Here is a 14,077-nt window from a genome sequence, read left to right on the forward strand (position 1 = left end):
ATGCGCACACTTATAACGCGACCCCGCCATATATTTCCTTGAACATGCAGGAACAGGTACGCGCGACAATGGCTTCACTTACCAAGGGAAGCATCCCGGATCCGACCGCGGACCTTCACTGGTCTGATTTCAAGGGACCCATCCACGAGATCTTCGCAGGCAATGCTCGCAAGCATCCCGAGCGGCCATGTGTGGTAGAGACGGCCACCAGCAAGACACCCGAGCGCAAATTCACATACAAGCACATATTTGAGGCTACCTCAGTACTGGCCCATCATCTGGTACAAAATGGCGTCCAAAGAGGGGAGGTAGTCATGATCTTTGCCCATCGTGGCGTGGATCTAGTGGTCGCCATTATGGCTGTTCTGGCGGCAGGAGCGACCTTCTCAGTACTAGACCCGCTGTGAGTCTAGATCATCAAACAACAAGTGACCTACTGACATCACTAGATACCCCCCAGACCGCCAATGTATCTACCTCGAAGTCTCCCAGCCACGCGCACTCGTAGTCATCGACAAGGCCACCCGCGAAGCCGGTCCCATCTCCGAGCAAGTGAGGAACTACGTCAAGGACAACCTACAATTGCGGACAGAAGTCCCCGCGCTCGAGCTCAAGGACGATGGAACCCTCGCGGGAGGCTCCAAGGACGGAAAGGACGTGTTGGAGGAACAACAGAAGCTCAAGGCCGAGCTGCCAGGAGTGCTGGTTGGCCCAGACTCAACACCCACACTTTCTTTCACATCAGGGTCAGAGGGAAAGCCAAAAGGCGTCAAGGGCCGGCACTTTTCTCTGACACACTACTTCCCATGGATGGCCGAGACTTTTGGACTGTCTGAAAACGACAAGTTCACCATGCTCTCTGGCATCGCCCACGACCCCATACAGCGAGACATCTTCACACCACTTTTCCTCGGCGCGCAACTACTCGTACCCAGCAAAGAGGACATACAGCATGAGAAGCTCGCCGAGTGGATGCGCAAATATGGCGCGACAGTCACACATCTCACACCCGCCATGGGCCAGATTCTCGTGGGAGGCGCTTCCGCCATCTTCCCAAGCCTGCATCACTCCTTCTTCGTCGGCGACCTACTAATCAAGCGCGACTGCAGGAGGTTGCAGAACTTGGCACCCAACGTACGCATCGTCAACATGTACGGAACCACAGAGACACAAAGAGCTGTCAGTTACTACGAGCTACCAAGCTGCTCCGAAGCCCCCGAATTCCTTGATACCATCGGTGAAGTCATCCCGGCTGGTCGTGGCATGAACAACGTCCAGCTTTTGGTAGTCAACCGCGAAGATCGGACAAAGGTTTGCAAGCCTGGTGAGAGTGGTGAGATTTACGTGCGAGCCGGAGGTTTGGCCGAGGAGTACTTGGGTTTACCTGACTTGACTGCTACCAAATTCGTTGACAACTGGTTTGTGGACCAACGGAAGTGGGTAGACGAAGACAACAAAAAGGTGGAGAGCCAAGGTGCCGCTGAGCCATGGCGAGAGTTCTACAAAGGTCCACGAGACAGACTCTATCGCTCTGGAGATCTGGGTCATTATTCTGAGGATGGTAACGTACACTGCACAGGCCGAGTCGACTCGCAAGTCAAGATTCGCGGCTTCCGTATCGAGCTTGGTGAGATCGACTCACATCTCTCTGCCCACCCTTTGGTGCGTGAGAACGTCACACTGTTGAAGCGTGATGCTTACGAGGAGCCAACACTAGTCAGTAAGTTTGAACATCATCCCAACTCGAAGTTTCAGCTAACACAATAGGCTACATCGTCCCTGAGATGAAGCGTTGGTACGACTGGCTCGAGGAGCGCGGTGCAAAAGACAGTGATTCCGCCGATGACACCAGCATGGTCACTCTATTGAAGCGCTTCAAGTACCTGAGAGACGATGTGCGAGAGCATCTGAAGAAGAAGCTCCCTGCATATGCCGTTCCGTCAATCATCGTCCCGCTCATTCGATTTCCGCTGAACCCGAACGGCAAGATTGACCGACCAGCGCTGCCCTTCCCAGAACCAGCTCATCTAGCAGCCGCAGGTGCAAGGCGACCTTCACAGTTGGGTGCAGCCTTGACACCAACTGAAAAGACCATGGCCGGTATCTGGGCTGAGCTCCTAGGTGACCGTGGTGTGACAGCCGACGGCATCAGCGGAAGTGATTCCTTCTTCGACCTCGGAGGCCATAGTATCATCGCTCAGCAATTGCTCTTCAAAATTCGGCAAGAATGGAAAGACATTGATGTACCCATGACCACAATCTTCCAGTACCCAACCTTGCGCGGCTTCTCGGCAAACATTGACCAGGCTATGGACCCCATCGGTCTGCGTCTGGACACTGCAGAAGCTATCGATGAGGATCCAGAGGACGAGGCCTACTCTGCCGATGCCAGAGAACTCGCTAACCAACTGACCGAGTTCAAGACTAGGGAGCCGTTGAATCCCAAGGAAGAAGTCCATACTTTCCTCACTGGCGCGACGGGCTTCTTGGGTGCTTACATCCTACGAGACGTCCTCTCCAGGCCCGGAAAGGTTACAGTCCTCGTCCGTGCAAAAGACATCGATGCTGCACTTGGCCGTGTAAGGCAAACTTGCTCTGCATATGGCATCTGGGAAGATGGTTGGGAATCACGCCTGGAACCTCTTGTCGGCGATCTGGAGAAAGAGAACTTCGGCCTTGAGCCGAATACTTGGAACAAGCTCGCAGACTCTGTCGATGTTGTGATTCACAATGGCGCATTGGTGCACTGGGTATTGCCATACTCACGTCTTCGCGGACCCAACGTCATTTCTACCATGACCGCTCTCTCCATGTGTGCTGCGGGCAAACCCAAGAACTTCGGCCTTGTCAGTTCAACATCAGTGCTTGACACGGACTACTTTGTCAAGTTGTCTGAGAAGAGCCTGGCGAACGGCGGAACGGGTGTCCCCGAAGAGGACGATCTGGAAGGTGCTCGCAAGGGCTTGGGCACTGGATACGGTCAGTCTAAATGGGCAGCCGAGTATCTCACACGACAGGCTGGCCAGAAAGGTCTGAGTGGCTGCGTCATTCGTCCCGGCTATGTCTTGGGAGACCCAGAGTACGGCACCACCAACACCGACGACTTCCTTGTGCGCATACTTAAGGGTTGCATCCAACTCAAATCACGACCCGACATCACGAATACCATCAACATGGTTCCCGTGACCCATGTTGCTCGTGTTGTTGTGGCATCCTCATTCAACCCGCCCATTGCGCCCCTGGGAGTCGCCCAAATTACCTCGCACCCCCGTATCACTTTCAACGAGTTCTTGGGAGCCCTCGAAAACTTTGGATATGATGTTCCTCTTGTCACCTACTCAGAGTGGAAACAAAACATGGAAGCCTATGTGTCAGACCGCTCTGGTACGAAAGAGGAAAACGCACTGCTACCGCTGTACCATTTCGTCACTGGAGACCTACCTGCTGATACCAAGGCACCTGAACTCGACGACAAGAATGCTGCGGAAGCATTGAAGAAAGACCAAGCATGGACAGGCGAGGATTGGAGCAAGGGCGGTGCGGTGACGGAGGACACTGTAGGTGTGTACGTCAGTTATCTGATCGAGCTGGGTTTCATGCCGAAGCCGGAGAAGAAGGGTATCAAAGAGCTGGTCATGAGCCGACTGACAGACGCCATGCGGGAAGGTATGAAGCTAGTTGGCGGTCGAAGGGGTGTCTAGATCATTCATGTCAGACTTGGTAGTGCACTTTGAGGTCATATCTAGCAAGAGATCCGATCATCCATCTAGGAGAACATTTTAAGAAAAAAAGCACAATCTCTTCCACCTAACCAATGCCGCACTCGATGATCAACATGCATACATGTCGGAAGTGCCGGACGCTCGTGGTTGATCGCGACATCCTCATCAAGACTAACGCATCGTTTGTTGACGCTGAAGTATGCAGGTGCTTGGGCGCTCTGTCCATGGCGACTATCATTTACGTCGAGTGACATCACAACCCCATCAACGTTACAACACCCCGCCCAGCGCCATAGAGCATTCTTCTTCGCAGTGCCAGCTGCTAACCGACGTTTGCCTTGCAGCTTACATTCCCGTCCAGTATTATACCCGGTTCGCTAAAGTTGTCCGCGGGGCGGGACAGAACTCCGCCATGTTATGTATTACCACCGGCTGTGGCTGCCCAGGTGCAGCTACAGCAAAACGCTTATCGCCAGATCACTAATGAATTCTATGCCAAGGACCACACGGTGAATGCAACAACGCTGAGGGCAGACGTCACTAGCAGCACTTCGTGCTGTATGGAATCAGGCGATACCAAAGGAATGGTAGGTTTGGCCCGGTCGCTGCTGTCCCTTCGATCAGGGTGCGAACAGCATGCCGAGAAAGCGACGGGCTTATTGAAGGTCAAAACAAAGCACATGATGGAGACCGAGCCAACATAGCCAGCGGACGCCAGGACAACTGGCGCCTTCAACAGAGTATCTGAGCTTCTCATGTGCCAATGCCAAGATCGAGATCAGCAAGGCCAACTTCGTTTCAGCCACGCTTGGAGCCCGGATTCAGACTCTGCAAAGCAACTTGCAGCTATTTCCGCCAACAAGCGCTATCAAATGCGCTCCGCCGTTCCGACTTGGATTGGCGATGCGACACAAGGAGTGCTCGCGACGTTGCACCGCGGGGCCGTAATCAGCCGCGCCTCTGTGGCCCCCTCTGTTGTCTAGGCGGATTGGAGAACCGCATTGGATTCTTGTGGGGTGTCATGCCTGTGGTACAACAGTCCACGATCCGTGGGTTCAATATTTCCTAGGCACAGCATCACGCATCCAGCGAACACCCTAGACGGACCATGGTAGCGCTTGTTTCCGGCTTGGCGCGTTCTCAGAGGGCATTGCACACGACAATGAGATGCACCAGCGTGCGGCGGTCCGTTTGCTCAGCGTTGCTCAGCATCGTCGGCGCGGGCCAAGACAAAGGGCGAAGATGATAAAGGTGAGAGCTGGGGGCTCCAACGACATGAGGCCAGGTCGCTGCCGCGAATTCCGTCTTTGGTCTGAGCGGCGTCTGGAAGAGAGTTGCGCTGGGACCGCCCACGCGAGCCGTGATTGGCCGTCCCCGTCTTGACATGCTCTGCCCAGCCCCAATGCCGAGCCTTGGGGATGAAAGCCAAGCCCAAGACCTTCTCCCAAGGTCTTGAGAGCGTAATTGTATGTAACAAGAGTCTTGCCTCTCCTGAGGGAAGTCTCCGCCTCTTCTATAACATGCCCGGCACCTCATCGACTTCGCATGTCTCAAAGGGTCGTCTGATGCCCGTCAACCAGTGACGTCGACTACCAATTGCCGGCAATGGAATCCCAGCGTCCGCCGGTGTCATGTTCGGCCACTCCCCCCCAGCAGAGCCAACCGCTGCACCAGCTATCAACCAACGCATCCCCCGACGAGTACAACTACGCATACAACGAGAAGGAACCGTACCAGCGACAACAGACTATCCGCATAGACCGTCATAGCAAGTCGAGTTTTGGCCGTGGCCATGATTCCGTCATCTCGCACCCGTTCTCGCCAAAGGCATCCTCTGCGCCAAGCCCCTGCAGCAGCATCTCCTCGATCGGCCAACAACGCAACTCAACAACTGAGATCCGATACTCTAGCAGATCAGAGATAGAACGAGGAAGCATACAATATCCACAACAAGCGCATCTTGATCCCGAGAAGCATGGCTACGGTTCGTCGCAAGGCCGCCGATCCCCAAACCGTATGTCTGCGGCCGGACCAGACGGCGATGCGATCGTCTACGACAAAGGCGCCTACCATGAGAAAGGCCCGGAGGAGAAGGCATGGCAATTACTGGTATGTGTTGTACTTTTTCGAAGTTCTCCGGAGCGTGGCTAACAGTATGCAGTTTTGGCTCTGCGCCCCCTGTGCTTTCCTCTCCGGCGCCATCGCTCTCTGGACAATCTTCGCTCTCCTGATCTCGCTCGCACTAGCACCATTGCGATTCTGCACCAAACGCCCGTCATTTTCGGAACAGATCACAGCCTTCCTTGCACCAGCGCTGAACCTGCAACTACACCTGGTCTATTCACACGACTCGACGACTGGCTACAGTGCGCCTATGCTCGTTGTCATTCACCTATTTTCACCAATTGTCGCATTCGGTGTCGCAATCGCCGCATGGACCGCTGCAGGATTCTGGTTTTTCTCGTTGATATTAGGAGACCCTGGAGGTCACGACGGACACAACGACGGCAAAGAGAGCATCGTCGGCGTACGGAACTGGTGGGAGCGATGGCTCTCAAGGGGACTGCGAGAGACAAATGTTTGAAGAGAAGGCTATTGCTACGACGACGAGTTTTTGTTTTTACCGTTCGCCCAGTGATGGGAAGGGCGATGTTTAAGCGGCATATACCATGGCGTACTTTTGTTTTCAAGGGCATCGGACATGAAGGAATGCTGATCTGGGATGACAGCACGGCGTTATTGGGCCTCTCTGTGTAAGAGTAGGAGAGCAAACGGAGCTCGACATGATATACCCCATTTTGATCGAATACTACAACATCTCTACAACATCCATAACGTCTCTTGCACATGCAACTCGCAATTGTCAGTGTATCTCGTACGAAACACTTTACACCGTTACATTTCCAAGCAGGTTACCCGCGCTTCCAAGCCACTACCCACGCCTTACCAAGGAGTCCAGGCGCAAACTCACCCGTACTCAGCCCCTCGGCCCCTCCAATGCTTCGAGCAACGCCACACGCGTCCAAGACGCATGGCACCCAGAGAGCGGAAATCCAGTTGCCCCGACCGCCCGATCCAATCTAATTGCAAGCCCACACATGGGTATTGAGCATGTTAACAGCCCAATGCTTACCGCCGCTCCGCCCATTCCGCTACATATGTTTCGACACGTTGTCTGCTCACCGCAACGATAACTTCTTCTTGCGGCAGACTTGCCGTCCAAGACTCGTGCCAATACCGCCCAGGTTCCGCCGCGAATACGCTGTTTGCGCTATGGGGCTCCGCTCGGGCTTGGGGTTGGGGAAGAAGGAAGGGGTGGGAAAAGCAAGGGCGGTGGTGGAATGTTGAAGGGTGTAAACAGGGCACGTGTTTGGGAGTGGAATCGAAGAGTGACGAGCTATGAATCTCCTGATATTGACCCAACATTGCACTGAACATCTTCTCTCTTCCCATCAGCGAGTGAACCCGCGCATTCCTCACGTCTAGCAGCTCATACGACCAACACACCCTACACACAAACCAGGTATCCCCATCACAACCGCCAAGGCCAACACCAACACGCAATGCACCAAGAACCCCAAGCAGTCGTTCGTAATAATCCTCTCGTGATGAGCGGAATAATCTCGTACCTGGACGCACGCCTACGTAAGAACAGCCAAGACGTATTACGGTGGGGTTTCGCCGAGTGAGAGACCCACGGACAGATGTGGTTTCATGTGGTTGCGCGTCGCTGGCGCGTTCGGTTTACGACGCTGAGTACATGTGTGTGTGTGCAGTATAGTCAAGGTAAAGGAAAGAAGTGACCGGATACAACACGGGTATGTCGGCTTGATAGCACTCTTAGGTGGCTAGGATAGAGTTCTGTGGATGTGGCGCGTATGTGTTTGTTACCCATTCCCCGATTCCCGATTCCTGGGAACGGACAGGTTGGGTGATGAGTGTCACAGTGGTAGATCGTTGGATAAGTCGCGATCATTGTACATGTCCGCATACTGCAGTCTGGCGATATGAGACCGATTGCTTGGAATTAGGTGATGAGCACCATGCTCGAGGGAAAGTTCCGCGCGGAAAAAGGCCCGAGGAGATGAAGCTATCTTTCTCGGTCCTTTTCCCTTTCCTTCTGCGAGCTGCGTTTGCGTTCGTTGCCAATGTGAAACCGGGATGCCCATCTGACGTGTGTCTGGGCATGCGGATAGCACGGCTTGCGCTGTTTATGCGATGCGTGTGATCGTCGCTGTGCTATGTGAGGTGATGCGCGTTGTGTTCAGATGCGCTGGATACATAGGAACGGTATGCTGATCGTGTATTCATATTTGAGAAAGTATCTGTATTCATCGAGTGGAGCTTGCGCTGGGGTTTTGATGCGCAGTTGTAGATTGGTGTTCGTATCTATCGTGCTCGTGATGTACTCTGCTACCATGTAGAAATTCTTGACAAAAACATTAGGGCATTAGACATGAGAGTAAACGTATGTGTACAGGAAAAGGTAGGTATGATACAAGAAGGATAAGATGCGGAGAAAGCGCCGTTCCGTCCGCGTTCATACGAAAGCTTTGGCTTCTGTGTGGAACTTGTGCGGGTCGTGAGACGGTATGTGTAAGGTCTCTGTTGTCGCATTGCGACTCAGATGGCTGATTGGCAATACGAAAGGGCGCATTCATATACTCCTGGTCGTGTAATGCTGATGAATATTGTTTTGCTTCGTCGGTTGCTCGTGCCAGTGGCGGCGTGATATGTGGTCGTGCTATCATCTCCGGGTAGGGAAACTTCAATCGTTCCCGCTCGAATGTACTTGTCGTATAGTAATCTGACTCTTCATCTTCTTATGACCTCTACCTCGCATAGTCTCTCTTGCCATACAGTTCTTCAGACACTGCTCAACGATCGAAGGGTCGCTGTCGAGGAACTGCTCGTTCAAGAACCAACTCGAGCTCCGTTGTACAGACAGCCGTAAACAACTTCTCTCACTCCCGATTTGCTTCTGAAAGTAATGATCAAGGAAGGCGTAGGAATCATCGAAAGTCTTGTAGCAACTGTTGCATGCAAAGGTCGCTTTGTCGTTCGTCGCCATTGGGTCGAGCGCAATGTGCGAGGTGAAGAGTATACATCTGGATGCGGGCAGTCCGGAGTGAGCGGCGACGGAGATACATGCATCGCAGTGTGGGCATATCTCCCTGTCGTCGTGTTTATCATGTGGGAAAGCTTTCTTTGCTCGTAGTGTGCTTGATTTGGACTCTTTGAGATCTTTCCGGAGGCTGTCTGCGAACGGGCAGAACTCTACTTTGAAACGCGGAGGGGGCAGAATGGGCGATAGAATGGGCGATTCGAGACGTGCGTATTGTTCGCGCAGGGCAGTAAGGCAGGCGCGACGGACGCTTTTGGCGGTCGTAATTATGTCGTCAATGGGTATTGTTGGTGTCGAGGAGAAAACGCTGTCGTAAAGTGGTTGTCTGATTTCGTATTGGATTCGTAGGAGTTGCGCTGAAAGGATGGTGTTGCATTTTGCTATACACAGTCAGTCTCTATCATCTCGATATTAAATTGCGGACTTACTATCGCCTTCCTCGAATCGTGTCCCAAATCTTGCTTTTCCTTGTTCCATGATCCTTTGGATCTGCCGCCCCAGGCTCAGAGCTTTGCCAACAGCATCGTCGCGGTTCTTCGTGCCGAGACACAACCATATGGAACGCGTGCGACGGTGTCGCGCCTGCCATTGCTCGTACGCTTCATGCGCATCTTGGAATTCACGATCGATATCCCATAGCGTAAGAGACCCATGTGTCGATTTCTCCCACGAGACAGCCATGTTAGACATTACACCAGAAAAATACGCGTATAGAATCGCAAAAACAAACAAACAAGAGGAAGCGGGGAAAGCAGGCGAGCGACGAAGGTGAGTTTCAGAAGGGAACAACTATTCTTAAAGCAGGAAGAGGTCTACCGTATGGGGAAATATCTCCAAACCGCACGATCTCGATTTAGACGCAGAAACCTGAAAACGCAAGGGCATTGAGAAAACAGGGTCCACAAGCTTGCGGGTGCTGCGCTGGCTTACATAGAGCTGCGAAATCCTGCGTCATGTCACCTGCAGGTACCAGGGCCACCGCATAGGGAGGCTCGCAGGCGTGGAAATTAACTGCATATCCATTGCCGTGGCTGTGTGGCGGGTCTGGGCGATATTGAAGGATTGAAGAAGCGAAAGTTGCTCCGGCACCTCATTCTCCTTTCCCAATGGTACGCAAGCTCATATGCGCCGCCGAGAAAGAACGACAGGTCCATGTGGGAACATGCTGGTCCGTGAAATTCAGAGAACGGAACTATAGCTGGTAATCATATCGCGGGTGCCGAGGATCGTGATGAAGATGCAGGGGCAGCAGCAATGATCCCTCGCGCCATGGTCCGAGCACTCCCGTATCCTCCGATTAAGGACGCCTTATTCGAGTCGTGGCACGCCACGGTAATGACTATCACCGCTGCATTGAATTGGCCTTAAATACGGTCGTCGAGGTTGTTCATGCGAGCGGCGTGTCGTCGCCTGTCAGCCTGTCGTCGGTGTTATTGAGTGAAGCTTCGCTACCAGGGTTGCGCCGGATTGAACCCCACGTCTCTCGTCGTGTCGTGCCCCACCATGGAGATCCTCGAGCTTCACTCCTGCTTGCTGGCTTACTCTGTTGATTGATAGTCATACTACATCACACCATGTCTCACGGCCACTCACACGAAGGCGCGTCGCATTCGCATTCGCACGAGGCTGCGGATCACGGCCACACGCATGAGATCCTCGATGGGCCGGGGAGCTACCTGGGTCGCGAGCTGCCCATCATCGAGGGAAGAGACTGGGAAGACCGGTCCTTCACTATCGGAATTGGAGGGTACGATGGATCCCGTGTGACACGTACATGTCAATATACTGCTCGGCCGACATGATGCAGGGTTGGCATGGCAAGATATACTATATTCTCAAGATACTGACCAGCCTAGACCAGTAGGCTCGGGCAAGACAGCTCTCATGCTAGCCCTCTGCAAACATCTCCGAACGCGCTTCTCTATAGCCGCGGTAACGAACGACATCTTCACGCGAGAAGACTGCGAGTTCCTCACCAAGAACAATGCCTTACCCGCGTAAGAGCAGCCGCAATACACACATTGCCAAAGCATGTTTGACACGAGTATAGCGAGCGCATCGTCGCCGTCGAAACCGGAGGCTGCCCCCATGCTGCCGTTCGCGAAGACATCTCCGTCAACCTCATGACCCTCACAAACTTGCACCAGAAGTTCAACACGGACCTCCTGCTCATCGAGTCCGGCGGTGACAACCTCGCTGCGAACTACTCGCGCGAACTCGCCGATTTCATCATCTACGTTATCGATGTCTCGGGTGGTGACAAGATCCCTAGGAAGGGTGGCCCGGGGATCACACAGTCAGACCTGCTGGTTGTGAACAAGATCGATCTTGCCGAGGCGGTCGGCGCGGATCTGGGTGTTATGGAACGGGATAGCAGGAGGATGCGTGAGGGTGGACCGACTATCTTTGCGGTTGTCAAGAGGGATCAGGGTGTGGATGCCATTGTGGACTTGATTCTGTCTGCGTGGAAGGCTTCTGGTGCTGTGCAGGCCAGGAAGGAAAAGTTCGAGCCTACGTTGATGGAAGAGAAGTGATAAGACAATGAAGAAGCGATAGCTTGTTACGCGCAAACCAACTTATTGCTCACGCGGGTTGGCAAATATGGCGTGTATTACAGAACGAGAACGCTACCATTTACAAACTATAAACAGAAGATTTACAGTGAGAGCCTACAACTTGGCCCCACCCTCTACATCCACACTTCCCTTGAGCAAGTCCCAATCCGCCATGGTGAAAACAACGTAGCCTTCATCACTACCACTCTTGCCCTTGCCCGATCCAAGAGCAGCCGGGTGCCAGTACATGGTATCGTATTCCGCTTCTTCCTTGCCTTGCTCCTTTGCCTCCTTATCCGCCCTCTCCATGAGCTTCCTGAGATCGATACCGTCGTTCCTCAGCGGAACCTTGTTCTGCTTGTTGTTGTGCATCGTAGTCTGCTGTTTCTGTATCCTTAAGAAGACAGGCACTGCGTATTTCGGCAGCTTCTCCTTCGCGTGCGCAAGTAGCGCGTTGAAGTTGAACGAGTCCAGATGTGCGGGGTCGATGTAGATGGCTGCACAGCCTGCGCGGCCGTCGTAGCCAGGCACTTCGACACCATAAACGTTTGCTTCCTGGATTCCAGGGAAGGAGCCAAGTGCCTCGCTGACCTCAGCTGTGCTCACGTTCTCGGACTTCCAGCGGAAGGTGTCACCGAGGCGGTCCATGAAGAACCAGCGACCGTCGGCGTCGCGGCGGAGAGCGTCGCCTGTACGGTAATACAAGTCGCCTTTCCTAAAGACATTGCGTTCGAAGCGCTTTTCAGTAGCATCTGGGTTGTTCCAGTAGCCGACAAAGGCTTCCTCGCTCGGCATCTGTACGAGGATCTCACTGCCCTCCTCATAGGACTTGCGTTTGCAGAATCCGGTCTTGGGATCGCGCAAGAGGTCTCCGGTCACGAAATCGATCTCGACTGGGACGTAGGTGTTGTGGAAGCGCCAGCGATCAATGAGACCCTGGTGTCCGACTGAAGTTGCTGTGAAAGGCCCCTTCGAGCCATTAAAGAGCGCCAAGACACCCTCTGTGCTGTTGAAGAACTCGCCGACGGTTTCGATGCCGAAACGATCGACAAAGCGCTGCCATACGTCGGGGCGAAGACCATTGCCGAACATGACTCTGACGTTGTGTTTCTTGTCGAGCTCACTGGGAGGGGCGTTGAGAAGGTACCGGGCTGTCTCTCCTACGTACACAATGGCAGTAGATTTCGAATCGCGCACGTCGGACCAGAATTTCGATGTAGAGAACTTGGTGCCGATACAGCATGTAAGGCCGGTCACCATGCAGACGAGTGCCGTCGAGCCTCCAGTGCCGTGGTATAGAGGCATGCAAACATACCACCTATCGCCGTTGGGCCCTGGCTTCAGTTCCATAGCACCCACACGTTGTGTCAGGCCGACTGCTCTTTGCGTCTCGAAGGGGCAAGCTTTCGGGTGTCCGGTTGTGCCACTAATATTGTCAGCACCATGCTCTTCCCAAAAGCCATCGCGTTGACTAACCTCGTGTAGAACAGGAAGAGCGGGAACTTTCCCTTCATGCCCACCCTCAGCTCATCCTCAGGCCTGGTGGGTTCCAGCCTCGATATCTCGCCCTTCAACCCGGAGTCCAAAACCAAGACAGTCATGCCCAGCTCGCTCTCCAACCTCTCCCTGACAGCCTCGATGCGGTCTCTGCACTCTTGATCTTCATCCACAAGCACCACCTTGGCGCCGCTGACTTTCAAGCAGTGCACCAGCGCATCGCCTGCAAGGTTGTAGTTGATCCACGCCGGCGCACTTCCTATGCTCCAGCTACCCAGATGTGCGAACAGGAACTCGGGCCGGTTCATCATGTACTGGGCAAAGAGCTGCCCAGGAAGGACGCCATTCTGGCGGAGGTATTGGCCGTATCGGCAGGCGTTCGCGTAGGTTTCGGCCCAGGTGTAGCAGCCGGTACGGGACCAGATGCATTCTTCGGTCGAGGGCAGACGGTGGACTTGGGCTTCGAATTGGTACCAGAGGGACTGGCCTCTGCCTCTTGCTGGTGTCTTGTTAGAAAGTGGTGGGTAGGTCGTATGCAGCTCCGGCTTACCATTCTTCTCGAGATCGCGCGCGGCATTCTTCAGGACGCGTTGGCCCTTGAGGTCCTTGGTGATGTGGTATTTGGCGTCGATGTAGGCTGCAGCTGCAGTAACGCCTGCGATTGCGCCTGCTACAGCTTGAGGTGCTTCGAAGCTTAGTTAGCTAGCATGTACGATAAGAGTCGTGTAGAGATGGTCGGGAGCTGGATGGGACGACAAGCGCGCCACGGCCGCTACACGAGATAGGAACACGCACCGATCGGAAGAGCCATGATGAGATCTTTCTGGTGTATCTTTGATTGAAGAATGAACGTGAAAGATGCGGAGAGAAACACTGAAGGTAAATGTCGCGACAAAAATACGCCGAAGTATGCCCAATGCTTCTAGATAACCTGCGACATAGCCATCCGCAACGTGATCAATTGCCGACGTGCCCTCGGTCTCCCAACCGCCGTTCTACGCCAATGCACGCGGCTGGCGGCCCCAGAGTACCTAACCCCACGCGTTGAGCCCCACACCTACCCGTAACTCTACTCTTGCAACCTTTATTGCGATGACTTCGGACCTTTTCCACATTGGCCATGGATTAGATAGTTGGTGATGATGGATCCGCCTGGGCACAGGATAGCTGACGCAACC

At 53.8% G+C, this 14,077-nt stretch overlaps 5 protein-coding genes across 5 annotated transcripts; 3 read left to right on the forward strand and 2 right to left on the reverse strand.

Moving 5' to 3' along the window:
• Positions 1-68: 68 nt before the first annotated feature.
• LYS2 (putative NRPS-like protein biosynthetic cluster) lies at positions 69-3,701 on the forward strand (the record flags this gene model as incomplete). Its single annotated transcript, XM_049343780.1, has 3 exons — positions 69-403; positions 450-1,720; positions 1,768-3,701. 3 exons carry the CDS (start codon positions 69-71, stop codon positions 3,699-3,701), a joined length of 3,540 nt encoding a protein of 1,179 aa, XP_049199013.1.
• A 1,626-nt stretch (positions 3,702-5,327) lies between these two features.
• Positions 5,328-6,306, forward strand: J4E93_005862 (uncharacterized protein; the record flags this gene model as incomplete). Its single annotated transcript, XM_049343781.1, has 2 exons — positions 5,328-5,831; positions 5,884-6,306. The coding sequence occupies 2 exons, from the start codon at positions 5,328-5,330 to the stop codon at positions 6,304-6,306; spliced, it is 927 nt and encodes a 308-aa protein (XP_049199014.1).
• Positions 6,307-8,490: 2,184 nt separating this feature from the next.
• Positions 8,491-9,528, reverse strand: J4E93_005863 (uncharacterized protein; the record flags this gene model as incomplete). The annotated part of the gene is made up of 2 exons (XM_049343782.1): positions 8,491-9,227; positions 9,276-9,528. The coding sequence occupies 2 exons, from the start codon at positions 9,526-9,528 to the stop codon at positions 8,491-8,493; spliced, it is 990 nt and encodes a 329-aa protein (XP_049199015.1).
• Positions 9,529-10,421: 893 nt separating this feature from the next.
• Positions 10,422-11,381, forward strand: J4E93_005864 (uncharacterized protein; the record flags this gene model as incomplete). Its single annotated transcript, XM_049343783.1, has 3 exons — positions 10,422-10,594; positions 10,704-10,844; positions 10,898-11,381. 3 exons carry the CDS (start codon positions 10,422-10,424, stop codon positions 11,379-11,381), a joined length of 798 nt encoding a protein of 265 aa, XP_049199016.1.
• A 135-nt stretch (positions 11,382-11,516) lies between these two features.
• J4E93_005865 (putative NRPS-like protein biosynthetic cluster) lies at positions 11,517-13,710 on the reverse strand (the record flags this gene model as incomplete). Its single annotated transcript, XM_049343784.1, has 4 exons — positions 11,517-12,828; positions 12,879-13,398; positions 13,450-13,584; positions 13,695-13,710. 4 exons carry the CDS (start codon positions 13,708-13,710, stop codon positions 11,517-11,519), a joined length of 1,983 nt encoding a protein of 660 aa, XP_049199017.1.
• Positions 13,711-14,077: the final 367 nt, after the last annotated feature.

The sequence above is a fragment of the Alternaria ventricosa genome (assembly GCF_023758065.1).
Source record: "Alternaria ventricosa strain BMP 2768 chromosome Unknown scaffold_9, whole genome shotgun sequence".
Lineage (NCBI taxonomy): Eukaryota > Fungi > Ascomycota > Dothideomycetes > Pleosporales > Pleosporaceae > Alternaria > Alternaria ventricosa.